Source organism: Mastomys coucha, unplaced genomic scaffold (genome assembly GCF_008632895.1).
Source record: "Mastomys coucha isolate ucsf_1 unplaced genomic scaffold, UCSF_Mcou_1 pScaffold9, whole genome shotgun sequence".
NCBI classification, from domain to species: Eukaryota; Metazoa; Chordata; class Mammalia; order Rodentia; family Muridae; genus Mastomys; species Mastomys coucha.
This window is the reverse complement of record NW_022196915.1, coordinates 37165191-37186077: the sequence shown is the minus strand read 5'-3', so window position 1 is coordinate 37186077 and position 20887 is coordinate 37165191. Positions and strand designations below refer to the sequence as shown.

Below are 20887 nucleotides of genomic sequence, written 5' to 3'. Positions count from 1 at the left end.
CACGCGCGCGCGCGCACACACACACACACAAACATACCATAGGACATCACACATAAACAGCTAAGACATTATACCTAATATGATAAGTAGGTTTTTAGAAATCCAATATAATAAGCATCAGACAAGGTCACCAAAACTGCAATTATCTATATGCTCAAGGACCTTAAAAAGGATATGAATATATTCCTTACTGAAATCTGTAAAAATACACACAATGTAATGAAATAATAAAAACACTTCAAGACGTAAAATAGAAATAGAATCACTAAAGAAAACCCAAACTAAAATAAAACTGTTAATAGAAAACTTAGGAAGTTAAACAAAAGCTTCAGAGGTAAACCTCAACAACAAAGTACAAATGATTGAAAGGAGAATCTAGGCATTGAACCCAAGGTAGAGAGAATGATCATGTCAATCAAAGCAAATGGTAAATTTAGAAAAACGTAAGCATAAAACATCTGGTACGTCTCTGGGAAAAGACCAAATTTATAAATGATAGGATTAGAAGGAGAGAAGAAGCCTAGATCAAAGCATAGAAAATATTTAAACAAAATCAGAAGAAAATGTTCCTAACCTAAAGAAGGAGATGCCTGGCAAGGTACAAGATGCATACAGAGCACCAAACAGGCTGGAACAGAAAAGAAATTCCCCATGACACACAGTAACCAAAACACTAAATGTACAAAACAAAGAAAGAACATTATGTATTATATGAAGGTAGACCTATTAGAATAATCCCTGACTTTTCAATGGAGACTAAAGGCCAAAAGGGCCTGGACAGATATACTACAAACTTTAAAAGACTACAGATGCTGGCCCAGACTACTATATCCAGCAAAACTTTCAGTCATCATACAAGCAGAAAATAAGACATTCCATGATAAAACCAAGTTTAAACAATATCTATTTATAAATTTAGTTCTATAGAAGGCACTAGAGGGAAAACTTTAACTGCAAGAAGTTATTAACCCAAGAAAACACAATAAATAATAAATAATCTGAGATTAGTGAATCAAGGGTATGGGGAAACCCACAGCATAACAAAATAACAGGAATCAAAAAACACTGCTCATTGATAACTCTAAATATTAATGGTCCCAATTCCCCAATAAAACTACAGACTAACAACTGGGTTAAAAAACAGATGTGTCATTTTGCTGTAGCCAAGAAACACACTTTAACTTAACATCAAAGACAGCTATCACCTTAGGGTGAAAGGATGGGATAACATATTGTATGCAAATGACTCCAAGAAGCAAGCTAGTGTAGCCATTTTAATATCTGACAAAATAAACTTCAAACCAACTAATCAGAAGAGATAGAGAAGCACACTGTATACTCAATGAAGGGGGAAAAACATCAAGAGGTTATTGTAATCTAAACATTTATGTACCAAACAAAAGAGTATCCAAGTTCATAAAATAAACATGAGTACAGCGAAAACCACATATTGATCCTCACATAGTGATAGTGGGTGACTTCAATACCCTACTCTCACCAATATATATGTCATCCAGACAAAAATTAAGTAGGTAAATGCTGGAAGTAAGAACCATCACACTTCAAATGGACCTAGCAGATATTTACAGACCATTTCACCTAAACACAAAAGAATGAACCTCCTTCCTAGCAGCTCATGGAACATTCTCAAAAATTGTCCACATATATCTCTATGAGACAAAGCAAGTCTTTAAAGAAACAAGAAAATTGAAATAATACCCTGCATCCTATCTGAACCTGACAGCTTAAAGCTGGATATTATCAACAACAGAGATAACAGAAAGCATAAAAACTCATAGAAAGTAAACAACTCTCTACTGAATGAAAAACTGTGTCAAAATAGAAATTAAGAAAGAAATTTAAAAACTTTTAGAATTCAATGACAATGAAAACACACTATCAAACTTATGGGACACATTTAAGGTAGTTTTAAGAGGTAAGTTCATAAGAATAATATTCACATCAAGAAACTGCAGAGATCTCACACTATCAACTTAATGACACACTTGAAAGCTCTAGGGAAAAAAGGAACAACAGGCAAAAGATGTGGATAGTCAAAAACTAACCAAACTCAGGAGAGGCATAAACAAAATACAAACAAACACAAGCAAAGCAAGAAGTCAGTGAAATAAAGAGTCGATTCTTTGAGAAAATCAATAAGATTGATAAGTCCTCATACAAATTAACTAGAAGGCATAGATGAAATATTAATAAATGATAGATTAAAACAAGGCTATCATAACAAACAGGAAATTCAGGAAATTGTAAGGATATAATCTAAAAATCTCTATTCAACCAAATTGAAAAACCTATAAGATATGGATGAATTTCTTGATATACATTATCTATCAGAGTTAAGTGAAGATCAGAAAAGTAATTTAAACAGACCTATAATTCCTAGAGAAAAAAAGCTCTAATGAAGTCTCTCAGCCAGCAGCAGCAGCAACAGCAGCAAAACCAAAGAAAACCCAGGCCCAGGTAGGTTCATTACAGATTTCTACTAGACTCTCAAAGAAGATTCAAAACCAATATTCCTAAAAATATTTTGCAGCACATCCCATATCCATGCCCTGTCATCTCCCTTTGCTCCACAGCCATCATCTGTGCTGTCAGGACTTACCCTACTTGCATCTACTCAGTAGAATCCTTTGGGTCAACTCCAATACCAAACTGCATGCCCAGACTGCCCATGTCCTCATTCAGGGTCTAACATGTTGAGTACACCTGATCTCCTCAACCACACCTTTTCCTCAATCTACTAGATATAGCCTGGGTCCAACAATTCCTGCAACAATCTAGTTTGGCTTTTCCAGCCTTCACTACAGAGGAGCATCTAAGGGCTCAGACCAGTATTCTAGCTACCTGTCTAGCAAACCACAGGACTCTCCTATATCATTTATAAGCTTTCCACTCAGGCCTTTCTACCCACACATTCTTAGCTTAAAACAGGAAGCACATTCTGTATAATAGCTCAGCCTTCTCTGGTCAACTGAGTTCATTGTACACAAACTATTTGCAACCTCTAGACCTAACTCATGCCCACAAGACATGCTGAAATAAAGAATCCCCACACTCTACATATGTTTTACAGAGACATATATATATATGTATCTAGAATCTAAGTAACTATCACAGCTCAGTAATTAGATGATTATGTAATCAAGAAGTATACAAATACTTCAATGTTTAAAACAAGAAGATATATAAATGGCCAATTTATATATCTTCTCCCTCACCTTGCTCCATCCAAAACAAACTCAGAACAAAGGAAGTCCATATGCCCAGATATCATCATAGGAAACACTTCGTAGGAATTTGGCAGGATTTGACTTTGGGCTAGGACTCAGGAAATAGGCTCAGATAAGAATATTTATGCCACGCACACTTTTCATGACAGCAGTTTGAGGCGAAAACTTCAAGGAAAGTCAGTCTCCTGCCCCCACATTGTCGCCTGGCACCCTTAACTCAGAGGTAGCCCAGATATGTCCTTGTACTCACTCATGTGCTAGGTGCCCACTAAAATATGATTTATTTACAGCTGGACAAAATCAGACATTGCTCTCTGACCTTCACTAAAGTTCCAACATCTTAGATCCAAAATTTCAAACCCTGGTTTGGAATTTACCCACCCAGACTAATTGCCTCCGGCATTGTGGGTAGGGCATTGAAGTTTATAGAATGGAAGGCTTATCCCAGGACAAGGTCAAGTAAAATCCTCATTCTCAGTACTACAGCTGAATTACTCCTAGGAATTAGCAAGAGACCTGTCTCTACTAGCCCAAAAGATTAGCATAGTGGGCGTTTTACCTAGGATGGGCGGGACCTTGAGCCGTGAGAGACAGTCTGCAGCATTCAGCATTCTAGATTCAGCAATGTGGCCTTCAGCCTTCGGACTCGGTCGCACTCGGACTAGAACCAGATCTTAGGCGGAGTAGGACTTAGATTCATGCAGTCTGTAGCCCCCGGGACCCAGAGCACTTGGGCCGGGGGTGGGGGTTGTGCAGCACCAGTTGAGATTCAAGATTCGAGCGTTCAGCATTGAGGATTCGAGATTTGAGCTTCTACCCTCCTGGCTGGCGCACCCGCAGCCCTCCCCCCCCACCTCCCCCGGACCCTGGCAGGGCCCATGCAGCTCGAGCGTGCTCGGAGCCCGGGGGTGCTGCAGCAGTTCAGAGGAGATGGCTGATGTTTTAGATCCAGTACCTCGACTACTGAGCTGCCAGATTTTTCATCTCTCTTTTGCAATGATTGTAAAAGCCTCATGCCATTTTTGAGAAATACACTCAGATCCCACTCTACTTGTGTTGAGTCTGTTTGTCCCAGCAGAATCCCATGCACACCTGGCCAGAACCCATCGTCACGGTACAAGGGACCCAGTAAGAAACCCCAGTCCGTGGCATATTTACATTTGGGCTAATACAAAACTCAAGGTCAACTCAGTCGACATTGGCATTCGACTGCGGAAGGGCCCCCCATCGTTGCTCTTGTGGACCATGCCATGGAGTATACAAAAAAGCCTGAGCTTGTGCGGTCTCCCATGGTGCCCTTGCCAATGACTAAGAAGCTGCGGTTTAACGTCACACCTGAGATCAAGAACGACATAGAGAAGGTCAAACAGAACATTAGCATCATGATCCAGGACCTGGACATCATGATGCTGGTATTCCATCACTTTGGAAAGGACTTTTCCAAGTCAGAGAAGCTAAGCCCTGATGCCTTCATCCAGATAGCCCTGAAGCTGGCATACTACAGGATCTATGGGCAGGCGTGTGCCACATATGAAAGTGCCTCTCTGCGCATGTTTCACCTGGACCGCACTGACACCATCTGCTCAGCCTCCATAGACTCGCTGGCCTTTGTCAAAGGCATGGATGACTCCAAAGTGCCGGAGCACCAGAAGGTGGAGCTGCTTCGGAAGGCTGTGCAAGCCCACCTAGCCTACACTGACCGAGCTATCCGAGGGGAGGCCTTTGACCGGCACCTGCTGGGTCTGAAGCTGCAAGCCATCGAGGACCTGGTGAGCATGCCTGGCATCTTCATGGACACCTCCTACACCATTGCCATGCATTTCAACCTTTTCACCAGCCAGGTCCCTGCCAAGACAGTGTCATGTTCTTCGGACCTGTGGTCCCAGATGGTTATGGCATCTGCTATAACCCCACAGAGGCCCATATCAACTTTTCCGTGTCAGCCTACAAAACAGCTGTGCTGAGACCAACACTGCCCGAATGGCTCACCAGTTGAAGAAAGCTCTGCTGGACATGCAAACCCTACTTCAGAACCACCCCAGAGCTAACCTCTGAGCCCAGACCTGCCGGTTCCACAGCCAACCCACTTTGGAATGGACACCTGCCATGGCTCACTTCCTGGGCTCCAGTGCCCTCCAGTTTGAGCCAGAAAAGCATTCTCTAGGAAGGCCCCAAGGTCCACGGCAAGTGCCTTCTAGGCCTGTTCTCAGCACCTGCCATAGTCCATGGCTGAGTCCAGAGGCTGAACAAGACTAAGGCCCAGATCCCCAATGTATCCTCCACCTCCTTGAACCATGGGGAAGCAAACCAGGCCAGCCGGTCCCTTCTCACAGCAGGGGCTGGAAAGAGTCCTTTTCCTTAGCCCTGGCCAATCTCTTTCATCTCCACAGCCAGGCCAAAATTTGTCTTCATTGGTAAATGCCCAAGGACCAGGAGTCAGAGGATTATCTATTGATGAGGGGTTCTCAGCCTCCCCATAGTTAAGGGTTAAGTCTTTGTAACCAAAGGGATATCTGAGGACAGCCTCCACCGCCCCACCTCAAGGTGCCTTCTCCCAGCTGCCACACTCTGGTTACTCTTGAGCCCAAGACTTCTTGCTTCCATTCAGCATGATTCTTGCTGCAGTCATAGTGGCATAATGTGATTATGCCAGGTGATCAATAAAGGAAAGGAGTGCTGGGGAAGTTGAAAAAAAAATGGCATAAGGTGGCATTCCTTTTATCTTGGCCATCCTGATAAGCTGATAGAAACAGTTACCACGGGACTTTGTTTATTGTCTTGTTTGTTCCTTGACCTAGAACTGGTCTATTATTTGCATATACTTAAAATGATATAAAAGCAGACTGGGAAAAAAATAAACCTGCTTCAGCCTCATCACTGGCTGGAGTCATGTTATAATGTTGTTTAATTGTCTTTTTCTTTTCAACCCTTGCTCCCTCCCTTGAGGCCCTGTTGACTGACTGAGCTGCCTTGGTCAGATGGTGCCTCAATGTTGGAGCTCAAGTAAGGGGGATACAGTGAAGGACACTGCTGGAAAAGGAACGTGTGCAAAGGAAAATTTGGGTCAGTGGTGAATAAACCCTGCAAAAAGGGGCAAGGTAATGGTAGAATGCTTTTTGTGTATGTGTTTAGAGTAATGCTAAAATCTAGAGGAGTGAAGAAAATTGTCATAGATGATTTTAGTCTTTGGACCCTGATAGTTTAGCCTCTAGACTTGAGAGAGAGAATGGGGATGCTTTGGCGAAAGAGAAGGAAAATGAATGTAAGCTGTTTCAGAGCTCTCCTAGGGACAGGAAGAGGTTGGGAGATGTCCTGCTTCCTCTCTGGATCCTACTGGGGAATGCTTAGTTCTGGCTCTGCATCTCTTAGGTAGGATATCTCATCCCTTTGGCACATCTAGTTCTTTTCCCTCTCTGTCTATTGTCTGTCCTTGGCACTCCAATCTGTCCTTGTCTGTCAGTTTATGTCTGTGGTTTGTGCTTGATTGTTGCTCTGTGTTTCATTTTCAAAAGAAAAGATGGATACTTTATCTGCTGGTTGTCCACCCCTTGATTTAGTCCTTTTTTCTTTTTTTTAAAATTTATTTATTTATTTATTTATTTATTATTATTATTATTTTTTTTTTGGTTTTTCGAGACAGGGTTTCTCTGTGTAGCCTTGGCTGTCCTGGAACTCACTCTGTAGACCAGGCTGGCCTCGAACTCAGAAATCCGCCTGCCTCTGCCTCCCAAGTGCTGGGATTAAAAGTGTGCGCCACCACTGCCCGGCTTATTTATTTATTTTTTATTATATTCAACACAATATATATATGTATATATTTATACCAATCTTAAAAATGATGGACATGTTATTAGTGAACATAAATAGATAAAGTCTTTGTTTTGTTTTTAGTAGAGCTTAAAATCTTAGCTCTTACTGTGGTACAAACCCAAAATGAGAACATATTTTAGACATTGAAGTTCATTGTAATAAGGCTGTACTTCAATGTCCCTCATACCACCAAAGGATTTTATCTCCATAGTAGCTAAGCTTAGAGTTAACAGTTCTGCTGTGCCAAGGAATGAATTGTAGGCACAATTATTTGAATACAGACTTCCTGCTATGATCAAAGATATTTGACTTGAGTGATTGTCTTCATTCTCAGCCTACAGGGAACAGGTTACATTCATTTAAGAAATAGTGTGTGCATTGAGACGGTCTATCTATGAGGTCATTCATCAACTGTTTCAATGAACAATGGTTCTGCTTGGAGGGTAGCGCAGACATTAGGTGAGGGTAAGATTCTGGTTCATTGGCTGTGATGATTTCGAAAAGCATTCATCTCAGAGAAAGAGTAACTTATAAGGTCCTCTTCTTCAAAACTGATACAATAATTATAGGTATCAAGCAAAACATTCAGTCTCACTCTTTGTTATTCTTTTACCAGCCACCTCCCAAATTGTCTATGTTTCTTTTGGTTATATAAATAATTTTGAAATATATAAGCTGTTCTGAAAACCACATAGTATAGTGTAAAAACATCAAATAAACAATTCTACTAATAGAGAGACTGAGATAGGAGAAGCATGATTTCAAGACCATTACGTGGTACACAGCAAGATACTGTCACATACAAACAAGCGGAAAGTGTGTATTGTACACTATTGGACCTATTTCTTCAATTACCAATTTAGAGAGACCTCTGGATGACAGCCAGCAAATTTCTAATTCCTCATATTTTTGAATTTCAATCAACTAGAATATGTTGGTAATATTAATTTCTTTATTAAGAGCTATTAAGGAAAAGTGATTGTTACTTCATGTTATTTTTGTTGTTAGAGGTGGAATTATGTTTGTGAGGGTTTGTTGAAAGATTACATTCTTGCTTTTTCTAGGGTGTAGTTTTTCTCCTTGTGTTGGTGTTTTTCCATCTACTATCCTTTGTAAGGCTGGATTTGTGGAAAGATATTGTGTAAACTTCATTTTGTCATGGAATATCTTGCTTTCTCCATCTATGGTAATTGAGAGTTTTGCTGGGTATAGTAGCCTGGGCTGGCATTTGTGTTCTTGTAGGGTCTGTATGACATCTGCCCAGGATCTTCTAGCTTTCATAGTCTTTAGTGAGAAGTCTGGTGTAATTCTGATAGGCCTGCCTTTATATGTTACATGACCTTTCCCCCTTACTGCTTTTAAAATTCTTTCTTTGTTTAGGGCATTTGGTGTTTTGATTATTATGTGATGGGAGGAATTTCTTTTCTGGTCCAGTCTATTTGGAGTTCTGTAGGCTTCTTGTATGTTCATGGGCATCTCTTTCTCTAGGTTAGGGAAGTTTTCTTCTATAATTTTGTTGAAGATATTTATTGGCCCTTTAAGTTGGAAATCTTCCCTCCCTTCTATACCTATTATCCTTAGGTTTGGTCTTCTCATTTTGTTCTAGATTTCATGGATGTTTTGGGTTAGGAGCTTTTTGCTTTTTATATTTTCTTTGACTGTTGTGTCAATGTTTTCTATGGTATCTTCTGCACCTGAGATTCTCTCTTCTATCTCTTATATTCTGTTAGTGTTGCTTACATCTATGACTCCTGATCTCTTTCCTAGGTGTTCTATCTCTGGAGTTCTCTCCTTTTGTGATTTCTTTATTGTTTTTATTGCATTTTTAGATCCTGGATGGTTTTGTTCATTTCCTTTGCCTGTTTGATTGTGTTTTCCTGTAGTTCTTTAAGGGATTTTTGTGTTTCCTCTTTAAGGGCTTCTAGCTGTTTACTTGCATTCTCCTATATTTCTTTAAGGGAGTTATTTATATCCTTCTTAAAGTCCTGTATCATCATCATGAGAAGTGATTTTTAGATCCGAATCTTGCTTTTCCAGTGTAATGGTGTGTCTAGGACTTACTATGGTGGGAGAATTGGGTTCTGATGATGCTAAGTAACCTTGGTTTGTGTTGCTTATGTTCTTATGCTTGTCCCAAGCCATCTGGTTATCTGTAGTGCTACCTGCCCTAGCTATATCTGACTGGAGCCTGTCCTTCCTGTGATCCTGGTTGTGTCAGAACTCCTCAGAGTCCAGCTGTCTCTGTGATCCTTTGATTCTGGGATCCTGTGATCCTGAGATTCTGGGTGTGTCAGAGCTTGTGGGAGTCAAGCTGCCTCTGGGACCCTGAGATCCTGTTGTTACCAAACTCCTGGGATCTTGAGCATGTTAGAGTACCTGGGAGTGGAGCTTCCTCTGTGAGTTGTGGTGCTGGCTGCCAAGTTTGTACCCAAGGTCTGCTCAGGGCACTGGCCCAGACAGACTGGAAGGAACCCGTGCCACTGGTCTGGCAGAGTTTCAGCGTTCCTGGGTCCCGCTGGTCCCAGTCACTCCCCACCCCCCTTGATTTAGTCTCAACTCATTTTTTTTTTTTTTAAAAAAGGCAGTTTCAATTGGCATATTTTAGGCCTTACACAGAACATCTGGTCAAACAATCTCATTCTTTATATTATCAAAATAATAGTAGATTGAGATAATAATTTGTTATTTCTAGATAACACGTCAAATTGTAAAGATACTAAGGAACTCTCTGATGAGTGTCTACAGCCCCCTAAAAGTTGGTATACTTATGTCTAGGAGAGATGAAAGGATCCACTTACCGGCATATGGCATGATCCTGATCCGGTATTAATATGGGGCATGTTTGTGGTTTTTTTTTTTTTTTCTGCAGGATGCTGAAGAAATATGGTGGCTTCCAGAATGATTAGTGAGACATGCTGATGCTGGGACAAAGAATAATGCTGACTGTGAATTTGCTGAGTGCCTTCCTTGACAATGGTGACAGGGATGCTGTATTAGACATGTTCTTGACCCACCTTTGCTTGCCTAGATCCCAGATTGGACAAGCTGCCTTCGTTCAAGCTTTTAGACCTTGTGGGACAGAGAACATGGAACCTGTGGAAACTGACTTAAACAAATTAATCAAATAGAGAAGTTGTTATAATGATCCTTCTCTTCCCTTTAATGTGAACAGTTGTTCTAGAAATCACGCCAATATTGGAAAAAAGGAAATCACAATCTTCATTTGGAAGGCTGGTTCTTGACATTTCAGAGACATATTTGAAAACTGACAACTGCCTTGCATGAAGTTACATTTGCAGTGGATAAAATTGGGATAGGATCTAGACTTTGAACAAGTATTAGTGCATGTATTTCTAATCTTTTATTAATTTGGCCATGTTAAAATTACTTTTCTTTCTTCTACAGTATTTAATGTAAGTTGTATTGATCCTACCCTTTCTAATTGTGTTATGTGTTGAAACCTGGCATGCCTGTTATGGTGGTCTACCAACCAACTTTTGTTTTTTTGCCTGTGAGTATGACAGGTATTCTGAAAAAACCTTGCAGATACTGGAAGAAGGGAATCAGGCTTTAAGCAGAAGCCAGAGGATATTTGGCTTGATTATTGCTTGCTATAGAAGCTCTGATTACATTAATAGCTAGTATCACTGCTTCTGCAATTGCTTTGACACCAAGAAGTTAAAACACCTACTTTTGGCAATCATTTAGCAAAAAATGTTGCCTGGCGGTGGTGGTGCATGCCTTTAATCCTAGCACTTGGGAGGTAGAGAGAGGCAGGTGGATTTCTGAGTTCAAGCCCAGCCTGGTCTACAGAATGAGTTCCAGGACAGCCAAGGCTACACAGAGAAACCCTGTCTCGAAAAAAACAAAACAAAAAATGTTACGGATGCTCTGAGTACTCAAAGGATTTAGTTAGGCATTTGAAACAAGGAATTGATGCTTTTTATGATACTATTCAAATTATTGGAGAGGAGGTTCAGAGTTCAAGAGTAAGAAGCCATCTTGAGTATCATGCTAAATACCAATGGATTTGTGTCACTTCTAAAATTTATAATGATAGCCACTGTAATTCGGAAAACCTTCAAAGACACATACAGGGTGTTTGGCATAATTCTAATACCTCTCTGGATGTTTTAACTTCACATACCAAGATTATGAATTTAAAGAATGTTGTTCCACTGAGCTTTGATACTGCAGAAACTGCTGATAAAATTATTCATGGCCTGAGGTCAGTGTTTCCATCTTGGTCAAGCTTCAAGAATGGCATATATAGGGGTTAGTGAGATGGCTCAGCAAGTAAGAGCACTGACTGCTCTTCCAAAGGTCCTGAGTTTGGATCCCAACAACCACATGGTGGCTCACAACCACCCATAATGAGATCTGACACCCTCTTCTGGTGCGTCTAAAGACATCTACAGTGAATTAGGCTTGCAGCAAGCGGGACCGGAGAGAGTGGGGCTGAGCGGGGCTGCAGAGGTCCTGAGTTCAATTCCCAGCAGCCACACACATGATGGCTCATGGCCATCTGTACAGCTACTGTGTAATCATACACATAAAATAAATAAAATAAATCTTAAAAAAAAAAAAAAGAACCAGTAATTGCTGAGTGCCAGGCTCAAAGTGGGTCATCTATGTCAATCCCCACCCAAGGTTAAGAGAACAACACAGAAGAGGCAGAAAGAATGTAAGAGCCAGAGGATGAGGAAGAGCACCATGGGCACAAAAAGAAAAAAAACAAAAAAAGAATGACATATATAGTTTGATCATGCTAGCCCTTCTTGTTATGGGAATACTTTTTATTTTTGCCCATTGTGATAAAACTTGCCTTCAACAACTGTAATATGTTGGCAGCCAAAATACATGGCTTGAAAATAAAAATGGATCGCCAGACAGAGTTATTAATTTAACAGGTTGGCAGTCAATGATGGGTAAGATTCTCCACAGAGCCTTACCAACCTAGGACAGATAATACATATTCCATGACATGTAAGGGAGGCATTCTTGTCGGAACAATCTAAGACAGGTGTAGTCGTGTTTATGAAATAAAAAGGGGGAGTTGTGGAGAGCTTTTGGGCCACCTTGGAGGAATTTGACTTTCGGCTAGGACTCAGGAGGTAGACTCAGATAAGAATATTTACATTTGGGTAAATACAAAGCTCAAGGTAAGCTCAGCCAAGGAATGTGTGGCATCCTGATAAACCCATATCAGTAATCATGGGACTTTGTTTATTGCTTTGTTTGTTCCTTGACCTAGAACTGGCCTTATTATTTGATGTACTTTAAATGGTATAAAAGTAGACTGGGCAAAAAATAAACCTGCTCAAGCCTCAGCACTGGCTAGAGTCATGTTATAATGTTGTTTAATTGTCTTTTTCTTTTCAACCCTTGCTCCCTCCCCTGAGACCTGGTTGACTGACTGAGCTGGTTTGGTCACAGTATATACTCTCCAAACCAACCAGTCCTGTAGAAACGCTTCCCAATAAGAACTATCTAGATGAACTCCAGAGCACAGAAGTTAAAAGAGCAATCATAAATTTCCTCAAATAATTCAAAGAAGTTAAAGAGAGTGCACCTATGTGCTCATGCCCCCATCCACCCACCCACCCACTCACCCACCCACCTCAGTGAAATCAAGGAGAAAAATCTTGAGAATAAATCCCATTTGATGCCCAAGATAACACTAAAATAAGGCTGATGAAAATGATGTAGACAAGCTAAGTCTTGAGAATGAAGTCCAGCCAGAAGATAAGGAATTTGAAGGGGACTCAATCTGAAATGAAGATGAAACTGAAAAGCTCAATAGCTTAACCAGAAAACTCAAAGGAAAGTCTTAAAAGAAGAATCAATGAAGCAGAAGACTAATATCAAGTCTTGAAGACAAAATAGAGGACCAAGAGCAAATAAGCAAGTAAAATGAAAAATTTACTAAAAAATACAAGAGAGGAAGCACAAGAAACACTGGACACTATGAAACCCAAAACTTTGAAGTATACACACAGTTGAAGGAGAAAAAAACCCAAGTCAATGGCATAGAACAGATCTTCAACAATAATATAGAAGAAAACTTCCCTAAACTGAGGAAATTTTACATATAAATACAGGAAACTTGAATTTTTGATCTTAGCTCTTCTGCGGGGTATAAGGTAAAATCCGAGTTGTTTTGATTTGCATTTCCGTGATGAGTAAAGATACTGATCGTTTCTTTAAGTGTTTCTCAGACATTAGAGATTCCTCTCATGGGAATTCTCTGTTAAGCTCTGTTAAAAATTAAAACAAACAAACAAACAAACAAAAAAACCCAAAAAATACCCAACAACAAAAACCTCAAGTGAAAGCACATGCTGGAGAGGATATGGAACAAGGGGAAATACTCCTTCAGTGCTGTTGGGATTTCAAACTTGTACAAACACTTTGGAAATCAATTTGGTAGTTTTTCCAAAAACTGGGAATAGTTTTACTTCAAGACCCAAGTATCTCATTCCTGCGCATATATCCAAAATATGCCCCACCATCCCACAGGGACACTTGTTCAACTATGTTCATAGTAGTATATAAAATATAAGTAACAATCACAACTCAGTAGTTAGGAGAATGTGATCAAGAAGTGTACAAAGACTTCAACCAATATTTAAAACAACAAGGTATATAAATGGCCAACTTATTTATCTTCTCCCCTATCCCCTACCTTGCTCTATCTAAAAACTCTACCCATGGTTAATATCTTGGCTATTATGAAAACTTTAATCACTTTGCTTACTGTTAGTACATACTTTCCTTACCTAGAAATTAGGAAGCTCAGTACAATCTAGAGCCAGAAATTTCATTTTTAGATTCAAATTGTAACTTCTCCCGATGATTGAATCTGGCTTAAGATTGACCTATTTTCTGTCTGACCTATACTCTTCTTCCCCTACTTTATTACGCTGCCTCTGGTTATTCTAGGATGAAGGTGGTAAGGAAGGCAGAAAGATGTTTCCTAGGCTGGAACAGTGATATAACCAGGTGCTGTTGCCTTATAAGTTTAGTAATGTTTGCATGTTTATTTTTTCTTAACATACAATGGTATGCACACTCAAAATCAATGCCACATACAAACACACATACACAGAATCACATATACACACACATGCACAAATACATACAGACATTTCTTAACCCTTACATACTTAGGTGGGTTTTTCAGACAGGGACAGTGCCTTCCTGGTTGGCCACTACTTGCTTCTTTCATTGCTCTTCTCTGGTGACCTACTCTGCATAGACTCTTTTTAGGATTGCTTTACTTCTCCAAGGAATACTTCTGGGTAGAATTCCTTTCAAGATGGTCAAATGGTTACTTTTCACAGAGTGTAATTATGGGTGCTTTATATGTTGTGGAAATGTGGCTGATTGTTTCTTCATAATAACTAATTATGCTTTGCTCTAAGAGCCAATTTCCTCCTCCTCACTCACAGCTTATGAACCACAGACCATACAGCCATTCTTCAAACTATGGAGAACAATGTTGAACCATATAAGTGATTGTTCAAACATCTGAGCCTAGAGGACAGTCTCATTCAAATCACCACAGTGGTTCTTTGGATGGACTCTTCTTTCATTAGGGAAATCACACACTCAACATCTTTCACTAAAGGTATTCTTACTTATGGTTTCAGTCTAATTCTGAGTTCCTCTTATCTACTGCTGGTTAGTATGATGAACTAATACGTGTGAAGTTATATTCATAGTCTATTAATGAGTCTATGAATGATGCTTGTCTTAAGTAAAGTTACTGTTGCTGCTGAAATACCATGACCAGAAGCAATTTGGGGGAAGAATGAGATTATTTGGCTTATACCTCCATATCATAGTTCATCATTAAAGGAAGTCAGGGCAGGAACTCAAACTGGACAGGAACCTGGAGGCAGGAGCTGATATAGAGGCCATGGAGGAGTGCAGCTTATTGGCATGCTTATCACCACTTGCTCAGCCTGCTTTCTTATAGAACCCAGAACCATGAGCCCAGGGCTAGCACCACCCACAGTGGGCTCGAACCTCTCCCATCAATAACTAATTATGAAAATATCCTATAGCTGGATCTTATAGAACCATTTCTCAATCAATGTTCCCTCCTTTCAGATGATTCTAGCTTGTGTTAAGTTGACATAAAACTAGCTAGTTCAAATACCCCTTGTCAATTGAACAATAAACATGTCACTGTTAAGTCATACCTTCTCCTTTCTCATTCATCTACAAGATCACAATTAACATGAACATCCAATATAAAACATTTTACAAACTTTAAAAGTTCTATAGTCTTTCCAAAATTGAAACACATTAAAATCCAGGCTCTTTAAAAATCCAAAATCTCTTTTAAAACCAAAAAATTAAAAAAAATAGCTTCTTGATTGTCTGCTTCTGAAAAATAAAAAATAAGTTAATACTTTTTTTGCTTCATGAAGGAAAACGCTGGCACAGTTACTATCTGAACAGAGCAAAACCAAACTCTGCAATTTTAACTCAGTATCTAATATCTGGGATTCACTCACAATCTTCTGGGCTCCCCCAAAGTATTTGAGTCACCTCTCTGACTCTACCTTTTGTAGCATACACTGATTAACTTCTAGACTCAGGGTGGCTTCATCCACACCTGGTGGCTATCTTTCCATCTTAGACATATTTATTTTTGTTGTTCTTTTGAGACAGGCTTTCACTATCTATCCCTGTTTGATACTGAACTCACATAGATGTACTTGCTTTTGTTCTCAACCACTGAATTAAAGGCGCACACTAGCATGCCTTGCCTAAATTAAAAAAAAAAACCCTGAGATTCATTTTTATTTTTTATGCATATATGTATTTGTCTGTGTGAGTATATGTCACATCTTTGAAGGTGCTCTTGAAAGTATTGCGTGTCCCATAGTTGGGTAATAAAACCCTATTTATTAGTTTTGCAAAATCCTCTTCCCAAAGAAAACATTATGGAGGGCATATTTCATATCCTTGTTACGTAGACTATAGATGAAAGGATTTAAAGCTGGTGTCACCACAGAATATATCAGTGTGATAATTTTATGCATAGCAACAGAGTTGCTAGACTTGGGAGTCACATACATCACCATTATGGTTCCATAGAACAGGGACACTACCAGCAGGTGCGATCCACAGGTTGAGAAGGCCTTTTGTCGTCCATCTGAAGAAGGAACCTGAAGAACAGCTCTGAGTACTAGGGTATAGGATCCAAGGATGTACAAACAGGTGAGAACAATGAAAAGAGTACTTATAGAATAGAATATATGGCTTATGATGGGTGTAGGGGTACAGGACAGGACCATTAGTGGGTCCACATCACAGAGAAAATGATCAATGATATTGGGACCACAGAAGGACAATTGAGAAATGAAGAAAATGGGAATCAAATGTCCAGAGAAACCAATGATCCAACAGAGGGACACAAGAATACTGCAGAATTTCCTAGTCATGATGGAAGGATAGTGCAGTGGGTAGCAGATGGCTAGGTACCGATCATAAGCCATGGCACAGAGGAAGAAACATTCAGCTGTGCCCAGGGAGAAGAAGAAGTAGAACTGAGTAAAGCATCCAGAGAAGGACATTGTCTTAGTTTTGGAAAGAAAGTTGACCAGCATGTTGGGAACTGTGCAGGTCACATACCAGATTTCTAGGAAGGAGAAGTTTGCCAGGAACATATACATAGGGGTGTGGAGTTGTTGGTTCCACCTCACTGCACAAATGATGGCCGTATTTCCCGTCAAAGTTATCATGTAGACCAGCAGAATCAGTGAGAAAAGTGTGATTTGGATCTTCCAGGGACCAGGGAAGCCCAATAAGACAAAATATGTCACTGTGGATCCCTCTGACATATTCATGATCACCAGACTGTGGGGAGAAGGTAGATAATAGTGATGCACTTTGTTGATGAGTTATCTTGAAGCTTTTTTTTGGACCAAGAGATTGACCCATGCAGGAAAATGCACTGAATATTTTAAAATAAGCCTTAAATAAATCTTATCCTATTTCTGAGTATGTCCTTTAGGCTCCAAAGTTAATTTGTTTCTGAAAAATAAATTTGAAATTTTGTGAGTTTTCTGTGGCCACAGAGAAACAATTAATTTTAGTTTTTGTTATTTTAGTAATATACCACTCTGTAAGCATAAGGGCCAGAGTTTGATCCTCAGCACGAGGAAAACAGTTACAAATAATCAAAACAAGAACATTGAAATAAAGACAAACATGTTTTGTTTTGTTTTTCTGTCTCGGTTTTCAGTGAAAGTTGTTCAGAAACAACCAAAGTGATATCACCTATGTATAGATATGTATGCCATTACTTTCAATAGAATTTATATAAATTTCAGTCATATATAATTTGACATTTTGATAATTTTTGGAGCTGTTTTTGTTAAGAGAATTTATTTTTTACTATGTTAAATACTACCAGAAAAAAGTCAATAGTCATAAATAATTTTATGTAGTTTGCTTTTCCTTATTTTAAGATTCTCATATTAAGATGTTTCATTCATAATTTTATAAGTAATCTTTGTTTTTATTAATAAAAGCTGCTATTATTTACTATGCTTAATTTCACATTAACATTTTATCATGTTTGTTATTCATTTAATATTGTATTAAAATAGATACAATGTATGAGAGTATATGGGAATATTTATGAGAATTTTTTTCTCTAAAAGCACTTCTTATTAATTCCAGAATTTTCCTTAAAGTTCATTATTCAGGACCTATCTTAGTTCATTTAAATATGTCTAATATTTAAAAAACAGGGCACAATAATGAAAATAGTTATTTCTAAATGTAATTTACTCCTATTCCAAAATTTACCCCCTTTTTGGCAGATTATAATAATTGAAGATATGTTTGTCTTCTTTATAAGAACATGTTAAACACAATAAAATGTTTTATTATGACACTATTTCATGCAGTTAATAGACTTCTATAGCTCTCCCTTCTCAATTCATCCTCCTTCCAAATCCTCTTGTTTTTTTTTCCCTCTCATGTTATAGTTTTCAAGAAAAAATAATTTTAAGCATCAACCTCGGATGTAGGTGTAAATTATTTACCTAGCATGTGTAAGGCTCTGGATTTCATCAACCTATACTGTAAAAATAAAGTAAAACAAAAACTGAAAAAAAGAAAGAAAAAGAGAGAAAAAGAATCAAAGCACAGAGAAAGAGCCTGATGGCAGCCTCAGTGTATAAACAGGATCCTTTAACAATAATTTTTAACAAGAAGGTTTTATTATGGATGGTATCAACTGGTCTGAAATTTGCTATGTAAACTCCTAGGCAACATTTTGAACCCTCCATCTTCTGGTCTTAGCCTTCTAAGTGGTTGATATAGTCATGAGTACTATGCCTGGGTGAATAAAATAATCTTAATTTTTTGATGAGTAAGAATATTATACAATTTTAATAAAAATGTATATATATATAGTACTTATGGTATTCATTAAACATAATAAAATAGAATAAGACTGTTGCTGAAATGATATTTGTTAAGACAATCTTACTTGTGATGGTGCAGCTGTTACAGGAAGAGTAGTTTAATAATAGCCCAAGTGAACGGTCCCAATTGAGCAGCATAGCTTCTATATTTTTAGACAAGAAGCTACGAAGAGAAGAATCATGAGAATGAAGAGATTTTAAGTTTTTAAAACTAAGATTATTAGTAATTAAACCACCCATATTGATTCTCATTTTGGTAGGACATCAAGAAAGGCGGTAGCTTTCTACAGCAGCACTCCACATTCTGCACCTTTCCACATACGAAACTGCACCTCAACAGGGTGCTGAGCAGTCCTTTCACCTGGAGTCAAGCAGCAGCAGCAGCAATGACTCTGAACCTGGGTCATAGATCTTGACGGCAAATCAAAATCTGTAAGTCTGAGCCACATGCATATCAGCTATAGATCGTTTGTTGACATTAAAGACAACAGAGCAACATGTGCAGATAAAATGTAAGTCATAGGAGAGGATGGCAGATGAAACTTCACAGGTAACTGCCAATGTTAATGCAAAAGGCTCTTCCTCACATGGCTATCACTAAGCTAAGCTCTATATGAATTTTTAATCTTCATCAACAGTGATTTCATCTTGCCACACAACCACCTTCTCTTCCTTCTCCTCATTTTCCTTTCCTTCCTCTTTTTGCTTCTCCTCACAAAAGAGGGTCTCTATCTCTAAGGCCTCTCTATATAGCTCATATAGGCCTTACACTCAAGAACCCTTGGTTCCCCTTCCAGTGCTATGATTGCAAGCACGCACCCCATTCCCAGATCTTAATGAGCCGTGTAATAGATGAAGTGATAACTGAGAAAGAAAACAGTAACTCCAATACTAATTCCTATTGGTTTCCATTTCAGTGGAAAGATCTATTTCGTCACTATTCTGCATACATATCACAAAAATGCTCATCTTCCCTGATGCCTTAGCCACACTGAGAGGGGAGACATGTGAATGACTTTGTTACTGTTAGCACATTGACTTTGGAGTAAACAAATTCCACAGTGACCTAAATATTCTGAATAATTTTCTTTTTCTTGTGGTTTTGAGCAAGAAGACACACTGACATTTATTGATAGCCTTTTGAGCCTATTGAATGGGCAGATGCTAAGTAGACCCACCTGTCGTGCAGAACAACAGCAATGCCCGCCAGATACTAGTCATCCTTGAGTCGGTATAAAGCCACAAAGATTCTCTCCTTTCCTGGATCAAACATAGAGATTGTGCGTAAGCATTTCATACATTACTAATTCTGCTTCTTTTGCACTACATGATTGTAGTGTTCTGTTTCTCACTGTGTAAAGATTGTGTGTTGCTCCCTATTTATTTCCTGTGCTGTCAACTGTTAAAATTTCTCAGCTCTCTGTACAAATGAACTTATTATTTTCCATGTTGTCCTTGAGGACCTGTTTGCTTCTTGTGATGGAGTTTCATTAATGATCTTGATAAATTGCTCTACAGGGATTATTAAAGATAACGTGCACAATCCCATGGCCTCTTTAAGTTTGTTTTACTCTAATAGGGTACATAATTTTGTGTCATGAGATAGAGTGTTCAATTAAATCTCATTTCTTTTTTTTTTAAACCTTTATTGCATTATGAGAAAAGTTACATGATGTCAATTTATCTGAATTTGTTAACATTTAAAAACCTATTTTAATTAAATAGAATTGAATCACATTCTAGTTTCCCTTTTGTGCCACCTCTTCTCCCATAGACCCCCCTTCAATACCTACAATACCTTTTTTTGTCATATTCCTTAAAATTTATAAAATATTATAACAATAAAAGTAAATATTATAAAAGTTGCTTGATATAAAACAACAATCAATTTAACAGTCTTATGTAGATGCTCATCTACAGCAATAGTGAAAATACATTTTTCTCAATATAAATTTTAAAAAACTCCAAACATATTAACTGTATACTTCAAAATAATACATCACTACTAGTATTTTCTTAAATGAACATGAATATATAAAGTCTTTTTGTTTGTTTGTATTTATTAGAGTTTAGAATCTTAGCTCTTACAGTGGTACAAGCCCAAAATAAGAACAATTTTAGAACATTGGGTTTCATTATAATAAGACTGTATTTCAATGACCCTCACATCACCAAAGGATTTTACCTCCATTGTAGCTAAGCTGAGAGTTGATAGTTCTGCTGCACCAAGAAATGAACTGTAGGCTCGATTTTTGGATACAGACTTCCAGCTATGGTCAAAGCTATTTGACTTGAGTGATTAAATTTTTTCTCAGCCCACAGAAAACAGGTTATATTCATTTAAGAAATGGTGTAGGTATTAAGATGGTCTATCCA

At 38.5% G+C, this 20887-nt stretch overlaps 1 protein-coding gene and 1 pseudogene across 2 annotated transcripts; one reads left to right on the top strand and one right to left on the bottom strand.

Annotated features, from left to right (window-relative positions):
* The first annotated feature begins 4451 nt into the window (after window positions 1-4451).
* LOC116084873 lies at window positions 4452-5931 on the top strand (annotated as a pseudogene). Its single transcript, XR_004116298.1, has one exon. The product of XR_004116298.1 is annotated as a carnitine O-acetyltransferase pseudogene (transcript).
* Window positions 5932-15979: 10048 nt separating this feature from the next.
* LOC116084584 (olfactory receptor 11H7-like) lies at window positions 15980-16921 on the bottom strand. The gene has a single exon (XM_031361656.1). The coding sequence runs from the start codon at window positions 16919-16921 to the stop codon at window positions 15980-15982; it is 942 nt and encodes a 313-aa protein (XP_031217516.1).
* Between the last annotated feature and the right edge of the window lie 3966 nt (window positions 16922-20887).